The sequence below is a fragment of the Bos grunniens genome, chromosome 24 (assembly GCF_055505025.1).
Source record: "Bos grunniens cultivar Pamir isolate PY7600 chromosome 24, Bosgru_T2T1.0, whole genome shotgun sequence".
In the NCBI taxonomy this organism is placed as follows: domain Eukaryota; kingdom Metazoa; phylum Chordata; class Mammalia; order Artiodactyla; family Bovidae; genus Bos; species Bos grunniens.
The window spans coordinates 60,891,210-60,917,089 of record NC_141188.1 but is presented as its reverse complement, the minus strand read 5'-3'; the positions used below and the strand labels follow the sequence as shown (position 1 = coordinate 60,917,089).

General features: G+C 39.3%; 1 protein-coding gene across 1 annotated transcript; it reads right to left on the bottom strand.

Moving 5' to 3' along the window:
• Window positions 1–1,444: 1,444 nt before the first annotated feature.
• On the bottom strand, window positions 1,445–25,571 carry LOC147346394 (glutamate decarboxylase 1-like). Its single transcript, XM_086372476.1, has 14 exons — window positions 25,463–25,571; window positions 24,784–25,026; window positions 21,923–22,013; window positions 20,555–20,667; window positions 20,118–20,233; window positions 18,725–18,804; window positions 16,165–16,219; window positions 15,360–15,476; window positions 14,496–14,560; window positions 14,316–14,394; window positions 11,077–11,226; window positions 3,191–3,298; window positions 2,363–2,452; window positions 1,445–1,706 (listed from the first exon to the last, which is right to left on the bottom strand). Exons 1-14 carry the CDS (start codon window positions 25,566–25,568, stop codon window positions 1,533–1,535), a joined length of 1,587 nt encoding a protein of 528 aa, XP_086228602.1. The 5' UTR covers window positions 25,569–25,571; the 3' UTR covers window positions 1,445–1,532.
• Between the last annotated feature and the right edge of the window lie 309 nt (window positions 25,572–25,880).

Genomic DNA, 25,880 nt, shown 5'->3' with positions numbered 1-25,880 from the left:
AAAAATGCAAGGATCAAAAGGCCAATCTGTCAGCCCTGTCATTCTCTTCTCTGACTCTCCAAAATAGAGAACACTTCTTCATCTGATTTATTGAAATAGAGAAACATCATATGTACTACTTTATTTTTTACAGAGACAGAATACTACCATATGATACTGAAAATGATTTGAACTTGGCAAGTCTTTATGCAATGAAATCAATCATGTAAATATATATTAACTTACCAAATTTTACAATGGAATTTCTTTCTTTATAAGAGGAGGGATTTCTGTCTTTTTAATTTACTGATGTATTTTAATGCACCAAGAAATGTCCCTGACAGCTGTGGTGGTTATTCAGTTGCTCAGTCATGTCCGACTCTTTGTGACCCCGTGGACTGCAGCACACCAGGCTTCCTGTCCTTCACCATCTCCTGGCCCATGCTCAAACTCATGTCCATTGAGTCGGTGATGCCATCCAACCATCTCATTCTCTGTCATCCCGTCCCCTTCTCCTCCCACCTTCAATCTTTCCCAGCATCAGAGTCTTTTCTAATGAGTCAGCTCTTTGCATCAGGTGGCCAAAGTATTGGAGCTTCAGTTTCAGCATCAGTCCTTCTAATGAATATTCAGGACTAATTTCCTTTAAGATGGATTGGTTGGATCTCCTTGCAGTCTAAGGGACTCTCAAGACTCTTCAACACCACAATTCAAAAGCATCAGTTCTTTGGCAGTCAGCTTTCTTTATAGTCCAACTCTCACATCCATACATGACTACTGGAAAAACCATAGCTTTGACTAGATGGACGTTTGTCAGCAAAGTAATGTCTTCTTTTTAATACGCCATCTAGATTTGTCATAGCTTTTCGCACAAGGAGCAAACGTGTTTTATTTTGATGGCTGCAGTCACCATCTGCGGTGATTTTGAAGCCCAAGAGAGTTGTGACTTTCCATAAATTTTACTGAATTAGTGAAAACAACAAATACGTAAAGAAACTTGAATCTCTGTATCTGTCTCCAGTGAACCCACTCCCGTCATCACCTTACACAACACAGGATAAGGAAGAATCAGACATTCTAAAGAGAGGACACCATTTATAATATCCCTTTTTTATTGTCTTCAGCAATAGATTATCTGTGTCCAGTGAACCCAGTCCCGTCATCATCTTACACAACACAGGATAAACAAGAATCAGACATTCTAAAGAGAGGATACCATTTATAATATCCCTTTTTTATTGTCTTCAGCAATAGATTATCTGTGTCCAGTGAACCCACTCCCCTGTCATCACCTTACACAACACAGAATAAGGAAGAATCAGACATTCTAAAGAGAGGATACCATTTATAATATCCCTTTTTTATTGTCTTCAGCAATAGATTATCTGTCTCCAGTGAACCCACTCCCATCATCACCTTACACAACACAGGATAAGGAAGAATCAGACATTCTAAAGAGAGGATACCATTTATAATATCCCTTTTTTATTGTCTTCAGCAATAGATTTTTCAAGTTGGTTTTTACATTTGTTATTCCAGTTTATACTGCAGTATCATAAATCTTTCCCAAGTCTTTGAATTTCATCAATAAGATAGTCAACATCTGTTTGTCTTGTGGCAGGATTAGAAAAGACCATTCGGAAAAAATTTACTTTGTCCCCACAGGGCTGGTAGCTGAGCATGGCTGTACCCTCCACTATCATCTGAGCTTTAATCTTCGGAGCAATCTGTGTATAAACGCAAATATCATTAAAAAGAAAGCTTACAAATAAATAGTGTTCTACCTCCTAGATGACTACATGACTATCATTAGCTTGAGGTAAATTGCAGGCAATTTAAAACTGTCAGGGATAATTTTTAAGAGGCAGCTTACTACAGAAAAAAAGCAGCCTGTTCTAAACACATACTAATGCTCTTGCTAGTCCATGATTCACAATTACCAAACTCATAAAATAATGCAAGTGTACTAGAATACATTAAAGAAGGTTGTATGACATTTTGTTTACATTTATATGTCAATATAGACAGCCATATTCGGGAGAGAGGTAAAATGAACTAGAGAAAGGAAAAGTAGGAATACCTTCTGATATTCTAACTTTCACTCTGAATTATTACAATACAACTTGAGTTTTTCAACAAGGTCACTGTTTTGCAGTGAAACATGGTTTTTTCGTAAATTCTACAGAGGAAAATTCTACCTGTTTAATGTCTTTCACAGCTCCTAAAACAACACTGCGCAGGTGGTGTGAGATCACATAACACTCTGGGGTCACTGGATATTATAGAGCAAAGTGGTGCTGAGACTTGGGGCATGCAGAGGGCGTGCACATGTTACCTAATGCAATATTAAAGTCATAACCCCACATCACACACACAGACTTACCTTTTGCAGTTCTTGATCTCTTTCAAAACTTTTTGGGATATGTTTAAGTCTTGGTGGGAAATACCAGAAGCAGACATTCGTGAACTCAGGCTTAAATCAAAAATTAACACTTTACAAGTATTCTTAAAGTTTCATTTACTTCTTTAGTAATTTTATGAATATTCTTAAAGCCCTACCTAATTTCTTAATTATCCCAGAAGTATTTTAATTACCCATGCCATCAGGCTGCCAAGGGGCCGACTGGCCCTTGAAGAGGAAGATGGATATAATACTAGCAAAACTCTAATTTTATCATTAATATCTATAATTTAGTACCTTAATAGTAATTACCAAGGATTATTAGGTAACTTTAAAGACCACTTTTTCTTATGTCACCTACTCTCCAGAAACCCAACTGCATAGTCTAACTTACAAGAAAAATGCTAGGAAAAATTAAATTTCTCTCGATTAAGTGCCATCAAAATCAGAAAAGCAATTATAACCAAATAGTTTTATCTTAATTTTTTTAAATTGAGAGCCTGGTGGGATATAGTCCACGGGATCACTAAGAGTCAGACACAATTAAGCACACACAAAGGCAAGGCAACTATTAAATTAATCTATTAGGCCCCAGGTCTATAAAAAAAGAGAATTTAATGGAAAAGTTTTTAAAATCTAAATGTTTTGCGGCACTTAGATAAAATAAAATGTGTATGATAATTATTGCATGTAACTTTTGAATTATCTCAAAATGTTAGACAGATAATAGATTCAAGAAAAAATACTCAGCAAAGAAAGAATAGATACATTAAAGTACCACCAAAAAAAGCCCACTAATAGAGTCCTTACCTCTGCGTCAAATACAAGCTTAAAGTTATCTTTTTTCTTTAAAACTTTATAGAAGTATTTTGCAAGTTCCATATATCTGTCAATCTGTACCTCAAACCCATAGGTTCCCTGTAGTTTAAAAAAAAAAACATCAAATGCTTTACTCAAGTAAGTACCTTTAAATTAAACTAACGAAGCTCTTGAAATGTATTAAATCCATTTAAATGTACTTATTTAAATAAATATGATTATTATCTTACTAACAGTAGGTATCCTCTATTCTCACTGCATTCTTATCTCTATCTTCTCAATCTGCTTTTACTCCCTACTGTCTGCTGAACTTGAGGCAAGTTACTTAGCCTTGTTACGCTTCTGTTGCCTAGATCTACAAATGTGTGATAGATACTTTGACATGAGTTTTTAAAATATTTGTACTTATTTGTTTGTTTTTGGCTGTGCTGTTCTCCCTGCTGGGAGGGCTTTCTCTTTAGCTGTGCTGACTCGGGGTACTCTCTAGTTGTGGGGTGCAGACTTCTCTTGCTGTAGAGTACGGGCTCTAGTGTGCGTGTGCTCTAAGGTGCGTGTGCTCTAGGGTGAGTGTGCTCTAGGGTGCGTGTGCTCTAGGGTGCGTGTGCTCTAGGGTGAGTGTGCTCTAGGGTGCATGGCTCTAGGGTGCGTGTGCTCTAGGGTGCGTGTGCTCTAGTGTGCGTGTGGCTCTAGGGTGCGTGTGCTCTAGGGTGCGTGTGCTCTAGTGTGCGTGTGGCTCTAGGGTGAGTGTGCTCTAGGGTGAGTGTGCTCTAGGGTGAGTGTGCTCTAGGGTGCATGGCTCTAGGGTGCGTGTGCTCTAGGGTGCGTGTGCTCTAGTGTGCGTGTGGCTCTAGGGTGAGTGTGCTCTAGGGTGAGTGTGCTCTAGGGTGAGTGTGCTCTAGGGTGCGTGGCTCTAGGGTGAGTGTGCTCTAGGGTGCATGGCTCTAGGGTGCGTGTGCTCTAGGGTGCGTGTGCTCTAAGGTGCGTGTGCTCTAGGGTGAGTGTGGTCTAGGGTGCGTGTGCTCTAGGGTGCGTGTGCTCTAGGGTGCGTGTCCTCTAGTGTGCGTGTGGCTCTAGGGTGAGTGTGCTCTAGGGTGAGTGTGCTCTAGGGTGAGTGTGCTCTAGGGTGCGTGGCTCTAGGGTGAGTGTGCTCTAGGGTGCATGGCTCTAGGGTGCGTGTCCTCTAGTGTGCGTGTGGCTCTAGGCTGAGTGTGCTCTAGGGTGAGTGTGCTCTAGGGTGAGTGTGCTCTAGGGTGCGTGGCTCTAGGGTGAGTGTGCTCTAGGGTGCATGGCTCTAGGGTGAGTGTGCTCTAGGATGCATGGCTCTAGGGTGAGTGTGCTCTAGGGTGCATGGTCTAGGGTGAATGTGCTCTAGGGTGTGTGTGCTCTAGGGTGAGTATACTCTAGGGTGAGTGTGCTCTAGGGTGAGTGTGCTCTAGGGTGCGTGTCCTCTAGTGTGCGTGTGGCTGTAGGGTGAGTGTGCTCTAGGGTGAGTGTGCTCTATGGTGAGTGTGCTCTAGGGTGCGTGGCTCTAGGGTGAGTGTGCTCTAGTGTGCGTGTGCTCTAGGGTGCATGTGCTCTAGGGTGAGTGTGCTCTAGGGTGCGTGTGGCTCTAGTGTGCATGTGCTCTAGGGTGCGTGGCTCTAGGGTGAGTGTGCTCTAGGGTGAGTGTGCTCTATGGTGCGTGTACTCTAGGGTGCGTGTGCTCTAGGGTGAGTGTGCTCTAGTGTGCATGTGGCTCTAGGGTGCATGTGCTCTAGTGTGTGTGTGGCTCTAGGGTGAGTGTGCTCTAGGGTGAGTGTGCTCTATGGTGCGTGTGCTCTAGGGTGAGTGTGCTCTAGTGTGCGTGTGGCTCTAGGGTGCATGTGCTCTAGTGTGTGTGTGGCTCTAGGGTGAGTGTGCTCTAGGGTGTGTGGCCCTAGGGTGAGTGTGCTCTAGGGTGCGTGGCTCTAGGGTGCGTGGGCTGTAGTAGCCATGACTCCCGGGCTCTAGAGCGCAGGCCCAGCTGTTGTGGCTCGCAGGCTCAGTTGCTCCACAGCATGCGGGATCTTTCCAGACCAGGGGTGGAACCCATGTCTCCTGCGCTGGCAGGTGGATCCTTTACCACTCAGCCACCAGGGAAGCCCTTGACATCTAATTTTTTATGTCTAGTATGCAGAGAAATTTTTTAAAAAAATTTTATACAGTGCAGTGAGGAACAGAAGAAATATGACAAATAAAGCCTTGGCATATTGGCTGGCATAGGATATCCTGAAACTGAGAGTTGTTGACCTTTAGCTGTAGCCCAGGCATGTAGCTCAGTGCTTTGTACTCTTGGTTTAATTCGCTCTTAGAGCGCTATAGAGTGGATGCGAAGGCACGGAGAAACCCACCCATCTCTGTCTCCGTTCGCCTTCTTTCCCTTGGTGATTGCCACTTGTCTCATGGCTCTAAGCAATATGTAAAGGCTGATGACTCTCCCACTTATATTTCCTCCTGAGACCTCATCTCTGAACCTCAGATTCATATGTTTGATTCCCTGTTAATATAACTAACATCTCAAAATGACATGCCCAGAACCGAACTCCTGACCTTTCTCCACAAACTTGTACTTCCCAGTGTTCCCAATCTCCATTCTATCCTTTAGTTGCTAAGGTCCAAACCATCAGCATCTTATCCTTGACTTTCTTCTTTTTTCACACCCACACGCAGTAGAATATTTTGGAAAATTCCACTGGATTTAACTTCAAAAGGTAATTAAATTCTAATATATCTCGACCTATTTGTTGCCACTATACTGGCCCAATCACCCTCTCCTGCATTACTGAATTTGCTTTCTAATGATCTCTGCTTCTGTCTGTACATCCCAGATATTCTTTGCTGAGGGTACCCACTACTGGTTACTTTAGAGGTATGCAATGCAGAGCCTCTACAACAATATGAGGTGGCACTTCAGCACCTTCTCAATACTTAAGCTTTTGTGACCAGGCAGACTACTGTTCTTGGGGCTGCAAAGAGTCAGACACAGCTGAGCGCACACATATACCTGTGTGCACACACATACCCGAGTGCACACACATACCTGTGTGAAAGACAGTAGGAAGGAGGTAGACAGACTGGGAAAGCTTTCAGACTGTGAATAAATATGGCTCTGTGTGTGTGTGTGTGTTAGTCGCTCAGTCATGTCTGACTCTTTGTGACCCCAGGGACTGTGGCCCTCTGTCCCTGGGAGTCTCCAGACAAGAATGCTGCACTGGGTTGCCATTCCCTTCTCCAGGAGATCTTCCCAACCCAGGGATTAAACCCTGGTCTCTCACATTGCAGGCAAATTCTTTACCATCTGAGCCGCCAGGCAAGCCCAAATATGACTCTAAGTGAAGGAAAAAGATGGGCAAAGGTGGAGTGGAAGCATCCTAGACTACAATGAAATCTAAGATGTAGGAAGGCCTTTAAGACCTCTTCACATCCGCTCAGCTATTAGGAACAGTCTCCTGTCTCTCAGGAGTGGTATCCCTTAGCCTCCCTGCCATGCACTGCCAGTCACTGACAGGAGAAAACCGGGAAGCCCAGTCTCAGGGCAAATGCAGTCTGACTTTAGAAGAAGCAGATGGGGCTCTTGAACAATTAAGCTCGATAGCTTTCTCCTGGCCAAACAGAGTCATTTTATGAATATAAAACTAGTCCAACTTTTGTAGAAAATCCATCCAAAAAGAGAAGATTGTGCATTAGATTTGCTTTTGGACAATAATCAGTGTTTGTGGAATCTTATATTTCTATGATTTTCTTATTACTTAGTTTTATAACCTACCACAGTATTTTATGGAATTAATTTTACTTTAAAGAAATATGAATTTCATTAAAAATTGATCCTCTTTTCTGTAATCAATGAAGTATTCATTCTGTAATTACAGCAAATGAGGAAAAAATATAAAATTTTCACTTATATCTCTAGACTTTCTTCTTAATTCCCATCATCTTGTCAAGAGTACGGATGGAGACTCACCCAGCAAATGTTTAAATATTTAGTAGTTATAGATCATGCAACAAACTTGCAAGTCAACTCCTCCCTTTCAAGCCTGCCATGGATATTTACCTGAACTTGCATTTTAACATATAAAAATGCTCTTAAATATGAAAATAATTTCCATTCTGCTGGAATTTTGTTTCCCTACTCTCAGGAATGGCCTTGCTTACATAATATCTGTTTATACACCTTTTTTTTGGAACATAGTTTCCATATGCAAAAGGTGATAAACCTGCTTTTTCATCACTACTTCAGATGAGTTTTACATTCCCATGGTGCTATGAGTTATGTTAAGAAAGATAATATGGATTTGTGGGAAAATAGATTTTGAATTTGAGAGTCAGCTGTGCTCCTTAGATTAAATTCTCTTCATCTATCAGCAAGTTAATTTCTTTACCTATTTACCAGATATAACCAGCTCAACTGTTGGGACATGTAAGCTAAATTACCTAAGTAAAGCTTTGTAGCCTAATCTATGTTCAACGTATGGTAAACCCATGACTACTGAAGATCTATACTATTGAATAGATTTTTTATTATTTCAATGCCTTATTATTGAAATAATTTAAGGTGAGTTATCAATATATATATACACTATTCAAAGTGGGTTTTTTAATGCTTATTTCAAACAAGGTGATTATAAGGTTAGGAAAAAGCAGGTGATAAAAGATAAATTTGTAAGAGAAAATGCTGCCAATGTATTATAGATTACTAAAGAAGGATCTAGAGATCTCTTCAAGAAAATTAGAGATACCAAGGGAACATTTCATGCAAAGATGGGCTCGATAAAGGACAGAAATGATATGGACCTAACAGAAGCAGAAGATATTAAGAAGAGGTGGCAAGAATACACAGAAGAACTATACAAAAAAGATCTTCACGACCCAGATAATCACAATGGTGTGATCACTGACCTAGAGCCAGACAGCCTGGAATGTGATGTCAAGTGGGCCTTAGAAAGCATCACTACGAACAAAGCTAGTGGAGGTGATGGAATTCCAGTTGAGCTATTTCAAATCCTGAAAGAAGATGCTGTGAAAGTGCTACACTCAATATGCCAGCAAATTTGGAAAACTCAGCAGTGGCCACAGGACTGGAAAAAGTCAGTTTTCATTCCAATCCCAAAGAAAGGCAATGCCAAAGAATGCTCAAACTACCACACAACTGCACTCTTCTCACATGCTAGTAAAGTAATGCTCAAAATTCTCCAAGCCAGGCTTCAGCAATATGTGAACCGTGAACTTCCTGATTTTCAAGCTGGTTTTAGAAAAGGCAGAGGAACCAGAGATCAAATTGCCAACATCCGCTGGATCATGGAAAAAGCAAGAGCGTTCCAGAAAAACATCTATTTCTGCTTTATTGACTATGCCAAAGCCTTTGACTGTGTGGATCACAATAAACTGTGGAAATTCTGAAACAGATGGGAATACCAGATCACCTGACCTGCCTCTTGAGAAACCTGTATGCAGGTCAGGAAGCAACAGTTAGAACTGGACATGGAACAACAGACTGGTTCCAAATAGGAAAAGGAGTACGTCAAGGCTGTATATTGTCACCCTGCTTATTTAACTTATATGCAGAGTACATCATGAGAAATGCTGGACTAGAAGAAACACAAGCTGGAATCAAGATTGCCGGGAGAAATCTCAATAACCTCAGCTATGCAGATGACACCACCCTTATGGCAGAAAGTGAAGAGGAACTCTAAAGCCTCTTGATGAAGGTGAAAGTGGAGAGTGAAAAAGTTGGCTTAAAGCTCAACATTCAGAAAACGAAGATCATGGTATCCGGTCCCATCACTTCATGGGAAATAGAAGGGGAAACTGGAAACAGTGTCAGACTTTATGTTTTTGGGCTCCAAAATCACTACAGATGGTGACTGCAGCCATGAAATTAAAAGACGCTTACTCCTTGGAAGGAAAGTTATGACCAACCTAGATAGCATATTGAAAAGCAGAGACATTACTTTGCCAACAAAGGTCCGTCTAATCAAGGCTATGGTTTTTCCAGTGGTCATGTATGGATGTGAGAGTTGGACTATCAAGAAAGCTGAGCGCCAAATAATTGATGCTTTTGAACTGTGGTGTTGGAGAAGACTCTTAAGAGTCCCTTGGACTACAAGGAGATCCAACCAGTCCATTCTGAAGGAGATCAGCCCTGGGATTTCTTTGGAAGGACTGATGCTGAAGCTGAAACTCCAGTACTTTGGCCACCTCATGCGAAGAGTTGATTCATTGGAAAAGACTCTGATGCTGGGAGGGATTGGGGGCAGGAGGAGAAGGGGACGACAGAGGATGACATGGCTGGATGGCATCACTGACTCGATGGACGTGAGTCTGAGTGAACTCCGGGAGTTGGTGATGGACAGGGAGGCCTGGCATGCTGCGATTCATGGGGTCGCAAAGAGTCGGACACGACTGAGCGACTGAACTGAACTGAAATAAGGATCATGAATTTGCATCTATGATTCATGTTACAGAACATGTTTTTCTATTTGTGTTTTGTACTCGGAATTCTATATCCACCAAATAAAAATCTAAGCAATTTTTCTGGAGAAGGATAACTACCTGTGATACCCAGAAGAGTCCCCTTGCAATGCAGAGGGTGGGTGATGTGTTGTGGAGGATCAGCTTACCACTGTGTTAAAGAAGCTGCTGGTTCATGTCAAAGCTTCCATCCTCAGAGGACCTACTGCCTATCTTCCTATAGAGGATTGGGAAGGAGGTGATAGAAATAGCTTCCTAAAAACATTTCCATTATTTAAGCTAAAAATTACAAACAAGGAGCAGAGGGAGGGTGTAGCACATGTCCTGCTGTTGCAATCTTCGGAGAGACTGTATCTGTTGTCCTTGACTCTGTGTGTGTGTGTGTGTGTGTGTGTGTTTATTAGTCACTCAGTTGTGTCTGACTCTTTGCGACCCATGGACTGTATCCAGCCAGGCTCCTCTGTCCATGGGATTTTCCAGGCAAGAATACTGGAGTGGAGTGCCATTTCTTTCCTCAGGGAATCTTTCCAATCCAGGCATCAAACCCGGGTCTCTTCATCTCCTGTGTTAGCAGATGGATTTTCTACCACTGCACCAGCTGGGAAGCCCTGAGCTTGATTCTAAGGCAGATCGAATGTTCAGGTAATTAATAAGTATTCACATCTGGGAATCTATACTAACTTTAAGTGGCTTGACCTATTTCGAATTCCAATTAGAAAAAAAAAGTTTTTTTTTTTAAACCTGCAGGCTAATTTATATTCCTAACAGATTTTACTCCTACCATTTGATAGAATATACATTAATGGTAAACAAGCTAAAATCTTGTCCACCTCAGTAGAATTTCGAGCTCAGAACGAAGCTTGCCTTTGCAGTTAGAGCAGTTTCCTCGACAGAAGTTTAACAAAATAAAAGGACCATAGCGCTCCTCTGGGGGCTCAAGGGTAAAGAACCCTACTGTGAACGTAGGAGACAGGGATTCAATCCCTGATTTGGGGAGATCCCACCTGCCGCGGAGCAAATAAGCCCGTGTGCCACGTCTACTGCGCATGTGCTCTGGAGCCTGCGAACTGCAGCTACCGGGCCCAGCGCCGCAACGACCGAAGCCCCATGCGCCCCAGAGCCTGCGCTCTGCAGCCAGAGAGGACACTGCCGGGAGAAGCCCAGGAACTAGAGCGTAGCCCCGCTTCGCTACAACTAAAGAAAAGCCTGCGCAGCGGTGAAGACCCAGCACAGCCAAACACAAATAAATAAACTTCAAAAAAGGGAAACACTTAATAAAATAAAAGGACTATAATTTGGGGAAAGACATCCAAAGTAAGCTCTAAAATATGGAACTAGTTACATCGGGTATCCAAGTACATAGGACCTAATAAAAGATGGCAAATTCCTACCTTTGCCTTCCACATTAACCAGAGCTTAAAGACATCGACATGTCGGCCGCATTGAATCGTCTTATCCCCGGTGTCAAAGTTAATATTGTAGACTTTATCAGGCTGGAAGAGGTATTCAGCCTGCATCTGGTTGCACGCTCCCAGAAGACCCTGAAAAAGGGACGATACATCTACTGTGTAAGCCATCCACATCTCAGTAAGAAGCCACAACCACTTATTCATTTCAGTTCACTTAGCATTTCTACCTTACAGGCACATTTAAATAGAACTTTTGTTTATTTTATATAAAAATATGTTACTTTCTTAGGATTTTCATGGATTCAGTTGTTCTTTGGATTTAGCTGGAACAGTAGATGGTGTAATTAGATTACCAGTTGTCTATATTTCTTTAATGTTTCTTAAAAACCTTGAAGTTTCGCTGCTCTTTTGAAATTATGTGACCAGCCTGCATTGAAGTTAATTAGAATTGAGTGCCTGGTTCATTTTAACTACGCTTTCTCATGAATCAACCCTTTAGACGCCAGTCAAGCAAACGGCTCTGATGGCCACGGGAGGCAGAGAATAAAACAGTCCATTTATTTAATTTTGCCCTTTCCTAGCCATTTCCTCTTACATAAAAGGTGTTGAAAACATTCCTCCTTGGTGTTGAAGAATGGAGAAATACTCCTTTTGAATGATTAAATAATAACCACTAGAAAAAAGAAATGTTTCCATCAACCAGTTGAAAAGAGGCTTTTCTCAAAAGATATGCATTGCCACAGCATAACAAAGGCTAAACCTGTGCGCACTGACTGGGTAGAGTTTAAATCTATACCAACTATAACCTTTTGAATATGAAGCAAATAAGAACATATTTATCACGTGCCTATTATATGCTGGAGACATCACAAATATACCATCTGATCCTCATGGAAGACTTAGGGCGTAAGTGCTACTGTTATATCATTTTTATAGATTGAAGAGACAGAAAGTTCACCACGGTAAGGAATTTTCAAGATCATATATCTGTACCGTGCTAAGTTTGAGACAAGAGGGCAGTTCGTCTGGGAGTCTGTGGCAATCCAATTTCCAAGGGAAGAAAACTCACACTCTTATTTTGGAGCGGCTTATGGGTCTAAGGAAAGGATCACAACTGGTGATAAGATTTGAAGGACTGGGGTGAAATAGAGAAGAAACGATACCTTGCAAAGGAGAGGACTTTGTGTGTGTGTGTATACACAATATACTACATATATATATATATTTATGTATACTACATACACTGTTTTAAAATACTTTAGTCTCCAGCTCCTATCTAACAAAATATTAAAGTAGAAGAATACCAGAGTGGGTAGCCATTCTCTTCTCCAGGGGATCTTCCCAACCCAGGGACTGACCCATGGCTCCTGTGTCTCCTGCACTGCAGGCAGATTCTTAGATTCTTTACCGTCTGGCTCAGGAGAATTTCACGGACAGAGGAGGGCTACAGTCCACAGGGTCACAAAGAACTGGACGTGACTGAATGACTAACACGCTACACACCACAGGGTGCAATGTACACAGAGAAATATTTTCCCTGTAGTTTACTTCAAACCTGGACTTTAATATTTTGTCAGGAACTAGGAACTAAAATATTTTAAAACAGTGTAAACAATGTGAGTTTTAACTATAGTTCTTAGATAAAGACTGTGTGTGTGCTCGGTTGAGTCTGACTCTTTGCAACCCCGTGGACTATAGCCCACCAGGCTCCTGTGTCGATGAGATTTCCCAGGCAAGAATACTGCAGTCGGTTGTCATTCCCTTTTCCAGGGATCTTCCTAAGCCAGGGACTGAACCCATATCTCTGGCATCTCCTGCATTGGCAGGTGGATGCTTTAGACTGTTGTGCCACCTGGGAAGCCTCTAAGGTGAAAAATAAGCACCTAAAATCTGTCATACTGTGTGCTGGGACTGTGGATTTGTAGTAAGGAAAAACTCTAGCCTTGTTGAGTTTACAGTCTGGGTTGTAGGAGGCTGAGCAGAGAAGGGCAGGGCTACTTCCACACAGTCACTATGAGTGAAGAAATGAAGAAAGACTGCAGAAAATTTGTTTCTGAGCCCCAAACATAAAAGTACCAGAAATCTGCAAGTGGACTGGAGACCCGACACCAAAGTGGAGGGGTTGTCGCCACGCAGCCAACTGAGCAGAAGCTGAAGCAGAGCCAACGGCTCCAGCCTGAATTGCTGAGAACGCCTCGGGTTAGGAGAGAACAAAGACTGTCTTAGAGCTAGGGAAGAGGCGTGTATTTAACGCTCAGCAGAAAGTGGGGAGTACCAGGTCAGGCAGTTGATAATGGGAAGACAAGCACTCTATTTTTAAATTCAAATCACTGGACTGCTTGTGAGTAAGAGAGAAACAAAACAAAGCTATAAATGATAGCCACGTAAAGTGTGTCTGCCCCTCTGACAGCTAAGCAGAGACAGGGAATATTCAAGTTGAACTTTGTAATTGTATCTCTTCTTGCAGGAGATCATGGGCTTATCTCCTTACGTAGCATTACATGTACTATTGGCAGAGATAAAATACACAAACTTATAAGCAAAAAATAATTTCATACAACCCATAATTTTTTGCTTTTTATGCTAAACGTACATCATCGTTACTGATAGTTATCCCTACTTAAAACAAGTCTTATTTTGGCCTTACTCTCTGAGGTAACAAATTGGTCAGCAGGCCAAATCTGACTCCAAAGAGACCTTACCTTTGTTCATGGTGTGTTTAGAAGGGAGGTCACGAGTGACCACATTTTGTATCACCCATTCTGTTTCTCACCACTGTCTATTGTCTTATCCCTGATCTCATCCACACATTAACTTACTACCTGGGGCCCTACACCACTGGGTTTTGTGACACTTTAGTTACCCACTGCCAGTGTTAGCTGCTCAGTCATGTCTGCCTCTTTGCGACTCCATGGACTCTGCCCATGGGATTCTCCAGGAAAGAGTACTGGAGTGGGTTGCCATTTCCTTCTCCAGGGGATCTTCCTGACCCAGGGATCGAACCCGGGTCTCCCACATTGCAGGCAGATTCTTTACCATTTGAGCCACTAGGGAAGCCCCGTGGTTGCTAATTAAGGAGCAGCTTTCCTCTACAGGCCAAAGGGTCCTGCACTACATGAATTCAATGAAGCCATAATGATTTTGGTTTTGAACATGCACAATGAACCTAGTCATGACCAAGGTCTCCATCACATCACTACTCGAAAACAGAGATCATTTACTTTTTCCCGGGTCAGGAGAGCAGAGCACTGAAGGGGCACACCCATGAGTTTGTGGGGGTTCCAGGTCACGGAGTCGGCCCTAGGCAATAAAACAAGTCCTGTTAGTGCTCACGGGCTAAGGAGACAAACAGAAGCCCGAAGACGCCCTTCCACTTGCACGAGCAGCGGCCCAGTTCTCACCTTTCAATGCCACTGAGTCTACAGGAATGCTTTCTGGACAACAGCAATCCACCTCCCCAAGCTGCCTACAGTGGACACAAAGGATTTGTGTGTTTACATTAATGATTTCTTTTTACATAGCACTGACTGCTCTTTCCTATGTTATATTTATTTCAAAAGTTGATGAGGATTTAATTGCTATACTAGATAATTACAAACTTGGCTATAATTGTCTCACTTAAAAGAACCATGCATTTAAAATTTTCCTCCTAGGAATTCTCATTATCTCTTCATGACATAGTAAAGTTTTAGGTTTCTATTGATAACTAATGCAAAGAGACACCTTCTGTATAATTTCCAGAGACAGAATTTTTTAAAAGTTGGCATCAGATTTGGCAATACTACAGAAAAATTAAAATATCTACCATATTATATAACTTTACATTTGTCCAACTCTAATCAAAGCCAAAGACATTTTTGCACAAAGTCATTGTACTAATAACATCAAAAGTTTTGACTTCCATAACAGCTATTAATTAAGAAATATATATTAGAGTAAGGGGCTAAGTTTCTTTGATTTAAAATCAGGTTTAACTCTTTCTTCAAATTGATCTTCTAAATTGTTGGTTGAATATTGATAGGCATTTAGACTTTTAAAAAAATATTGATACATACATAGCTCTTTCTATGGTAGTGCATTGTCTATTTTAAGGTAATTTATGCAAATGAGACTATTTTTTCTTGATATTTATTCATTATAAAAATTAGAGTTACAGAGAAATTTTGGTCTTGCTTGTAATGTCAGTTAAGAAATTATGAGGATTGTTCACAGGTAACATTTTTAAAAAAGGGAAATTATGAGCCAGACTCTAGGACATGACTTACATCCACATGCATCCAGAGCTTGTGTGTCTCACAAATATCTGCGATGTCATGGAGCGGGTCGAAGGCCCCGAATACGGTGCTGCCAGCTGTGGCCACAACACAGAAAGGAGTCTGGCCCTGGGGAGGACAAAAGCTGCCTCATTCTTACAATCTCAGGAAGCCCTTTGTTGTTTAGCTGCTAACTCACATTCGAATCTCTTGCAACCTCACGGACTATAGCCCGCCAGATTCCTCTTTCCATGGGATTTCCCAGACAAGAACACTGGAGTGGGTTGCTGTTTCCTACTCCAGCCAATCTTCTCAACTCAGGGGTTGAACCCATGTCTCCTGAACTGGCAGGCGGATTCTTTACTGCTGAGCGACCAGGGAAGCCCCTGACTGAGGACATTAGATAACTAATAACTTCAAATATTTAGAGGCACCTACAGTAATGGAAAAAGTAGCTTAACCATAAGATGAACAAATACCATTGCCTCTGAGTCCCATTTATTGTTATTTCTCTCTGAATTTATTTTCAGAAGATCATACCACAACAATAAAGACGACTAAACTCCTTTAGTAGTAAATAAACCACTTTATTTACTTTTGGTGATAACTTGTCTTTTGATATTTAACAGGAACAAAATGGTCAGGGAAATATTGCAATGTCATTTAATTATTTCACTTCAGCTTTAGAAGAAATTTCCTACATTTAGAGATTACTTTATTTCCTGTAGCAGTTCTTATCAGTTGCTTGCCACTAATGAAAGTCAGTAAAGAAAATAAAGATGCATTTGCAAGTTAAATATGGAACTTCAGAACTTACCTTTCTTTTAGCTTGTAATATATTTTCCTCTAACTCAGCTGGAATCATCTTTCCCCTTAAAAAGTCAAATACACATTGTTTTCTTATGAGTGAATAAACATATCGATTCTACCAGTTAGAAGAATTAATAATATTCAAGATTAAAAAATTAGTTTTTAGTGACTCCCAAAGGTATTTATAGGTGTGGAAAACAAGCAATAAGCAGTTCCCTAAAACCAAGATAAAATATCATGGTATTTGAATTAAAGGAAGCTGAGTTTACTATTCAATCATCTTAAAATCTGCATTATTTACATATCAGAAGATTCTGATTTTTCTAAGATACATAATGGTTTTCTTCCTTCCTTTTCTTTCTTCCTTTTTTTCTCTAATGATTAACCTTTAATTATAAAGACTTCTTAGGGCTTCCTTGATAGCTCAGTTGGTAAAGAACCCACCTGCAATGCAGGAGACCCCCAGTGGTTTGATTCCTGGGCTGGGAAGATCCCCTCGAGAAGGGATAAGCTACCCACTCCAATGTTCTTGGATTTCCTTTGTGGCTCAGCTGGTAAAGAATCCACCTGCAATGTGGGAGACCTGGGTTCAATCCCTGGGTTGGGAAGATTCCCAGGAGAAGGGAACAGGTACCCACTCCAGTATTCTGGCCTGTATAGTCCATGGGGTCACAAAGAGTCGGACATGACTGAGTGACTTTCACTTTCATAAAGACTTCTTGGCATTAAGACATAAAAATCAAAGATACAAATTGTTGGGGGGAATGTGGCAAAAATTCAGGTGGTCTCACATTTTTCTTCACAGCAAATTTCTGGGACAAAAAAACAAAAGCCAGTATCTTCCTGCTCCACCCCGTTATCAGACTGAAACACTGTCTTCTTGTAAGCATTCCTCTTAAAGTCCGGAATCAAGTAAGAATGCCTACCACCATCAATATTACAGCATCCTTTTTCTGAAGAAATACCTGTTATCTAGGGAGGTAATCATGATGATAATAGATGATATACAGAAACGAAAATAAGAAAAATCCCTAATTCAAGTACATATGGTTGTACACCTGGAATACCTAACATTGCTTATTGAAAAACTTTTGAAAACTATAAGAATGTTGAGCAATGGGAGGGTTACAATAGTAAATTAGGTTCCTATTTTTTTTAACTAATTGTTCTTAATAAACATAGAACATATCCTATTCATAGTAGTAAAAACAGATACAAAGTATCTGGGAAAGAGATTCTCAGCAAATGTACAGGGTTTATATAAAGAAAACCAAACAACTTGAAATACATATAGAATGACAAACTTATAAAGCATATTTGCAAAATGTTCTATATTCATATATTTTACATTTAAAAATATCTCAATATATAAATATTTTTACAAGCCAATAAATAATAAACTACCAATAAAAAATTGGCAAATGAAAATGAACAGACATATTGCTGTAACACACAGCTGGTTGGTCAGTATACTAGACATATATAGTTCCAAACAACTGAAGGTCATCTTCATTTATCAGAATTTTCAAGTACAGAAGTATTGATAATATTCAAGTTTCTCCCAGTAGATAAGCATCAGTTAACTCAAAAATATTTGAAGGGCAAATAAAAATCTGTATGAAATTTAAAGTGCAGACAATCTTTGAACCTGTAATTGAACTTATAGGGATTTATGTGAGAAATATTCAAATATAGACACTCAAGTATACTTGTATAATTATATTCATTAAATCAGGGCTTCCCAGGTACTGTGAGTGGTAAAGAATCCACCTGCCAATGCAGGAGACCCAAAAGACTCAGATTCGATCCCTGGGTCAGGAACATCTCTTCAAGAGGAAATGGCAACCCACTCTAGTATTCTTGCCTGGAAAATTCCATGGACAGAGGACCTTGGCAGGCTACAGTCCATGGGGTCAGAGTCAGACACGACTGAGCACACACACATACACACACACACATTCATTTAATCATTGTCTTTAAATACTTAAATCTAGGTGAAAACCTTTTAAATAAGATACGTGAAATTATATTTACAAAATGGAAAACTCCAAAATAATTAAAAAAGAATAAGGAAAGTCTGTATACATTCACAGGCTAAGGTTTCTAAGATATACTCTAAAGCCAAAAAAATTTACAAAATAAGTTGCAGATTGTAACACAGAACTTGAGATGTATACATATATTTAATATGCATCAAAATGATCTTCCAGAATATATGTATTTATAATATAGTTTATTCATTTCAAGAGAAGTGGAAATATATTTTTACTCTGTAGATTTCTGATGCATCTGAATTTTTCGTCTCCAGACATCATTATACTGCTACTTCAATATACTTAACAAAGAAAAGGTATGAGACACTCTCACTTGTATAGGACTATATTCAGTATAGGATACTGTATAGGATAACTTTGGTGTTTCTTTCATAATTACTTCCAGTTAAAATTATTGAAACTAATCTGGGAAAATATTCTTGCTAAAAATTGGGATAATAGAAAAATGGGGTTTTAATCTTTATATGAAGCATAATGATAATAAAAATCTTGAGACTGTGTTAAGAAACATACCTTTCATCACATTTTACTTCAATTACATTATCTGTTCCAATACCAAGAGTTGCTGCAGCCTTTTTTATGGAATAATGACCCTTGGGCAAAAATGAAAACAGGAAAGGCATTAATTTTCCTGCCTTAAATCATCACTTACACTAGTGCACCACTCAAAGTAGGGCATATATGCATACCTCTGAATGGATCTGTGCATATATAAATACATGTACATATATACACACACACACATATAGAAGTGAAGTTCTCAAGGCATACTTCCAGACTCTTACCATGACGTTAGTAGAGATGAAGAAGGCTGTAGCACCTCTTTCTAGGAGGCGCTGTCACTCAGACAACACTTTAAACACAGGACTGTGATTCTTATTCTAGTTTTCTGTATCCACATGAATCGTGTCATTTATACATTTACTGACAATATCCTCCAGGTAAATCCTTGCATGTTATGGACAGCTTTAAGTCTTGAATTTGCAATTTTTTTTTAAGAGAGGCCTAAAGAAAGGAATCAATTTTTCCTCTGCTTGTAGTTTTTAATTTTATTTTTTTTAATTTTATTTTATTTTTAAACTATACATAATTGTATTTGTAGTTTTTAATTTTAACTTTGATATCAAATTTGATTTCTTGCCTTCTGGGTGACTACTATCTCATGGCATAGTTTGATAATATAAACAGAATCAGTAAGATGGAGGTGACAGCTCAAAGATAAACTTTTCCTGGGTAATTTTTAGCTGCCTGGAAAAGACCACATATATGAGAGAAAAGGGAAATTTAAAACCCTTATGATGTTTTCATTTCAAGGGAGAATATCAATACATAGATTAAATAGGAAATGATTTTTTTTTTAAATGACATTATGGGATTTCAGCTTATTTGCTCATAATATTGAAAAAGTATATGTCAAATGATAAAAATGACATTTATAAACAAGTATCTTTGATTGTATTATTTTATAGTAAATTACATTAAGTATGCAGCAGTGGGATTTGCCTGGTGGCTCAGTGGTAAAGAATCTACCTGCAATGCAGGAGACTCGGGTTCAATCGCTGGATCAGGAACCCGAGTCTCCTGCATTGCAGGCAAATCCCACTTAATGATTTTTTTTTTGGTAAAGATAGCAGAATGTTTTATATTTACAATCATATCTTTTTTCTGTTAGTTTCTCCTATATTGAAATAAAATTTTCCTGAATTATTTGTATTGCTAATCTATATAGTCTGTATAGGCTGGAAAGTTGTTTTTCTCCTTTCCAATATCAATATATAGATCCAAACAGAGATTACAGAGTGTTTTTACCATGAAAGTGAAGCTAATATTCTCAATGTTTAAATTACTTTATCGGTATATCTTAGAAGATTCTTAAAGCTTAGAAAAATCTAGACTTGATACTTACTTGTTCAGAAACAAACAACACAATGCACGGAAGGACTGCCATGCCTCTTGCTTTTATCTCTGGATATTGCTTATAACGAGCTACTAGTATACCATAGAGGTTTGATATACTCCCACCTACGGAAAAGAAATTGTGACTGTTAATCTAATTTCAAAAATCTGAAATGTTGATTGAGACGATTTGAGAGTTTTCTGAAGTGAAATGGTACCAAATCACTGATGTCATTTTTAAAATGGTCTTCCTTGAAAGTATTAAAGGAATCACAAACAGCAAAATCCACAACTTTCAGATTTCAAAAAACTTTGTTTATGATTATAGCCAACAATATGGCTTATGAACATTCACATCAATTCAATGACTCAAAAACAATCATATTAATTTAAATACATTTTTACTTTCTCCTATTATTTCTTTTCACTTATAAACCTTTTTCTTACCAGGTGAAAATATTCCATCTGCTTCTGTTTCTCTCCAGCCAATAATTCCACACATTTTCTTAAGAAGAACTGTTTCCATGACAGTAAATACTGGAGCTATTTCATAGGTAAACCTATAATATATGTATAGAAATTCCGCTGTGAATTATATTACATGGAAGAGGATAAATAAAATCATGTGCTAGGTATTCACATCTGTTGATTAAAGAATAATTCAAACCTGTAGAACCATCTCTTACCTCCTTTCTCTTTGCATTTTTCTACTATTTCTCTATTTAAACCAAAAATCTATATTTTCTTTGAACAGAGAATGATTGTTTCACAGCAATAAGATTCCAAATAATGGAGTAAGATTTGTAAAATGATTTTTATGTAATAAAATGCATCACATTTTATATATCGCAAACGATATAGGTTCGTTAAGGGTCTCCTACATTACAGGTGGATTCTTTACCAACTGAGCTATCAGAGAAGCTCTCCAAAGTGTTACTCTATGTGTGTTCAAATAAAGGGCTACAATCAAGCAATGAAAACTAAAACTAGCAATAAACTGTGCAGCTTGTTTTTCTATGCATTTCACATTTATAAAACCCTGTGCACCATTAAGATCCCAGTGACAACTAAACAGTTAAAATAAACCACAGCTTTCCTACACAGTGAAGCAGTCACTTCTCATAATGTTTAGTTCCTGGTTTTAAAGTTTAAACTTCTACCAGCTATCTCTTTTGATTGTAGTTATGTATTAACATCTGAGGCAGACTGTTCCTTCCAATTGCGTGTCCAATCACTTCCCTATTCCTTTAAACTTGAAATACATTGCCCTAAAGTTAATTTTACTTCAAAACATTACAGCAGTGTATCTCATTTCGTATACCTGCAAGTTTTGTTCTGACAAAGGTCAAAATTTTTAAGGAATCACATTGGAGCTCGATTTAACTTTAATAGTTTACTTTCTTCACCTTTGAGCAAACTGAAGTTCCAGTTAACACTCAGGCAACTTTTCCTACCCTGGCGTGTGTCGTTTTTAGACTCTATGCTCTGGGCTGTTCTGGGTAGTATTGCAGTGATTTCAGTCCCAGAGCTGGACTCCCAGTCTGCACACTAATAACTCAGACTAATCAACTGCACTTTACTATTTACAAGGAATTTCAGATCCTAAGAGTTTCTAGAGAGGAGAGACAGTCCAGAGGACCAGTTAAAATGTCCCCAGGGAACAGGAACCATCTTTGCATTTCTTTCTGGTATCACGTATTTGTTTCTGATAGAGCAAACATCCTGTCCAGCAAAACGGAACTTCAACAACTGACACCTACACCCTTGCTCCGTGTCTCACAGTCTCACGTCCCTTAGACCCAGAAGGATACTCACATGTTGGTATTTGCAGTGGCTGTCAACCATTCCCCTGCAAGTCCAATCACATCTAGCCCACTGGAGAGCTGGTTAAAATAGCGAGGATGTCCTGGGGAAAAAAGACAAAATCACACATGGGTCAAAGTGTAAACACACGGCTGAAATGTGGTTAAATTTCATAGCAGTTTCTCAGTGAACAGGTGTTATGGATCGAGTACACGATTTCATTCAGTGAACATTCCTGAGCGATTATCATATGCTGGGACTGTTCTGGGTATTAGAGCCCAGCGGTCATACGGACATAGCCGCTACATGGGGATCTCACTTACTATTGAAAGAAGGAGACACAATCAAATAATGACACAAATGTATTTAAGTACAGTAAAAAGCAAAAATTACAAAGCAAAGGATCAGGATGTTAAAAGACCATTTCTAAGGGGTCAGGAGTAGGAGAGGCAGTCTCCAGAGAAGGCTTTTGGAGGAAGTGATCTTTCAGAGAAGGTCTTAAGTCTATTTCCAAACAGTGGAGGAGGAGGAGCAGCTGTAAGAAGGCACCAAAATGAGAAAGGGCTCACATACCAGAGTGAGGAACCCAACTGAAGTAGAAAGACCGAGGGTGGGGTGTGGGAAGCTACCTCAGTGGATGGGGGAAAGATCACCTAGAAGACGAAATAATTTTCCTTCCAAAGCTGCTTATACACTTTTTGGGTGAAATAGAAGGTCCCTAGAGATTATCATACTAAGCAAGAAACAGCTGGACCATAAAGAAGACTGAGCGCCAGAGAACTGACGCTTTCCAACTGTGGCACTGGAGGAGACTCGAGAGTGCCTTGGACTGCAAGGAGGTCAAACCAGCCAATCTCAAAGGAAACCAACCCTGATTATTCACTGGGAGCACTAATGCTGAAGCCACCGCTGCTGCTGCTGCTGCCGCTAAATCACTTCAGTCGTGTCCGACTCTGTGCGACCCCATAGACGGCAGCCCACCAGGCTCCCCCATCCCTGGGATTCTCCAGGCAGGAACACTGGAGTGGGTTGCCATTTCCTTCTCCAATGCATGAAAGTGAAGAGTGAAAGTGAAGTCGCTCAGTCGTGTCCGACTCTTCCCGACCCCATGGACTGCAGCCTACAAGGCTCCTCCGTCCATGGGATTTTCCAGGCAGTAGTACTGGAGTGGGGTGCCATTGCCTTCTCTGGATGCTGAAGCTGAAGCCCCACTATTTTGGCTACCTGATGCAAAGAGCGAACACATCGGAAAAGACTGTGATGCTGGTAAAGATTGAGGGCAGAAGGAGAAGGGGGCGGCAGAGGCTGAGATAGTTCGAGAGCATCACAAACTCAATGAACATGGATTTGAGCAAACTCCAGAAGACAATAGAGGACAGAGGAGCCTGGCATGCTCCAGCCCATGGGATCGCAGAGTCAGACACAACTTAGCGGCTGAACAACAAATATGTGGAGTCCAAAATACGACACAAATAAGCTTATCTACAAAACAGAAACAGGATCACAAGCACAGATAACAGACTTGTGATCACCAAGGGGGAGGGGGTGGAGGATGAACTGGTTTGGGAGTTTGGGGTTAGCAGATGGAGACTGTTACATGTAGGATGGATAAACAGCAAGGTCCTAGTGTAGAGCACAGGATATTCAATATCCTGTAAGAAACCATAGTGGAAAAGAATTCTTTAAAAATACAGGCAGCAAAAAAAATAAATAATTTCAACTATAAAAATAGGTTCCTCTTATAATGATCTTTCAAAATTTTATATTAAGGAAGAATCACCAAACATTGCTTGTCAAATTGAACAATCTATATTGAACTCAGTTTAAATTAAGCTTCTCCTCCTCAGCTCCACAATGGATTGTTCTGTGCACTAGTTTTACACTCTGTCTTAAAGATAATGTGTGTAATAGCTCTTTGTGAATCTCTGTTTTGCCTCTAGAGTTTTGTTCAAATGTTGTTTGCTCCTGGAAGTATCATTGTTTTAAGAGATTAAGAATTCAGTTCTAATGAGATGGATAAAACTGGAACCTATTATACAGAGTGAAGTAAGCCAGAAAGAAAAACACCAATACAGTATACTAATGCATATATATGGAATTTAGAAAGATGGTAACAATAACCCTGTGTACGAGACAGCAAAAGAGACACCGATGTTTAGATCAGTCTTATGGACTCTGTGGAAGAGGGAGAGGGTGGGGAGATTTGGGAGAATAGCATTGAAACATGTATAATATCATGTATGAAACGAGTCGCTAGTCCAGGTTCGATGCACGATACTGGATGCTTGGGGCTGGTGCACTGGGACGACCCAGAGGGAGGGTGGGGCGGGGGGAGGAGGGAGGAGGGTTCAGGATGGGGAACGCGGGTATACCTGTGGCGGATTCCTTTCGATATTTGGCAAAACTAATACAATATTGTAAAGTTTAAAAATAAAATAAAATTTTAAAAAAATGTTAAAAAAAAAAAGAATTAAGTTACAATAATGTCATTTTAATCAGAAAACACTTTCTAAAATATAGGTTATATATATAAATTATACATATATCTAATTTTAGCATTCTATATTTTATTGAAGTACAGAGATAATAAATCAAGCATCCAGTAATGAATATGATCAAATAAAGCAAAAAATGAAAAAGGTAAATAAAAACTGTATGTTATTTGCCATTGGGATATATCCCTCCAAACCAAAATCATTTTGTTTACTTTCTCTGTTAACTAATAAACAATTCTATATGAAAATACCAGTTTAAAATAAACTAGACAAATGTTTTAAATAAAAATGAATGAAATTAGGGTATTTTTCAATGCAAATGTAAACTTAAGGCTACTCATTCAGTCTCCAGTTCGGACAAACAAATTTGAAAATTACCTGTTTTTACCCCATATTTTAAGGTGTCTGTGCAATCAACCAGCAACTGCTCCAGAGATTCAGGATGGTCAGACAGTTCTAAGTCAAACCCATCCAAACCTTCAAGAAGTTGATGAGGATGATGAAAGTCCAATATTTTACTCTTATCATCAAAAGTTTTCTCAATGTAGTGCAGAAGAATATTTACCACTTGCAGCAGAAAACATTTTGTTAAATCTTCGCCCTCCTTGGATGGCAACAAATCTAGAGAAAAAAGAAATAAACAACAAGGTCGGTTTCTAAACAGTCGAAGAAACTCACTATCAGATAGAATTTTGATCATAGAAGATTAAAGATACTTGAAGGCCATGCCAAATAGTTAAATAAAGCAGCATCTGTCCAAATCCTACAAATAATCTTCATTTGAAGTCCCACTGAATAACAATTTTCACCAAAAAGTAAGCCACTTTAGATTAACGCCATGAAATTAATTGGCCCTTTAAGCTCTACCAGGTGGTCCTTATTTGACTGTTGTTAAAAATGAGCTGGTAAGTTGTACTTTTAAAAGTCAGTTAAAGTATACTTATAAAAGTTAGTCTATAGATCTTAAGAAAATCAAAATGACTTCAGTAATATGTAGATAACATAGAATTTTATAAAAAAAAATAAAACAAATAACATTTGTTAACAGCATCCATACCTGAAGCATAAGCATTTGATAAATTAGTCATTAAATTCTCAGCGTGAGCTTCTTTTATCACATCTTTGTCAGTTGATTGACAAGGATGAATGGATTTTTTTCTCATCTGTTTTCTATCTAAGTTGAGAAAGAAAATATTTATAATTATTAAAACATGCTAATAAGATATATTACTGTAATCAAATCTGTAATCAAGTAGATGCCTCAAAAAAACTCATAACATTTGAAATTTTTATTTACATGTGATCTATGGTGGAGAGGGATAAACTGGAGAGAAGTATGAGCTCTACTGAAATTATGTAAGGTTCTTTTATCACCACACAGAGAGCAATGATATAACTCTCACATGTTAGCTTCATATCAGCTTAGCATAGAGGATTAATAATCTAATAATAAAGACCTATCATGAAAGTAAAGT

Coding starts and splice junctions, on each gene's coding strand:
- LOC147346394 (XM_086372476.1), bottom strand. CDS start 25,568: ATGAGAAAAAAATCCATTCATCCTTGTCAATCAACTGACAAAGATGTG. Junction 22,014..24,783: donor AAAATATGGGGTAAAAACAG/GTAATTTTCAAA, acceptor TTTTTTCCCCAG/GACATCCTCGCTATTTTAAC. Junction 14,395..14,495: donor AGACTCAGTGGCATTGAAAG/GTGAGAACTGGG, acceptor TTTATTGCCTAG/GGCCGACTCCGTGACCTGGA.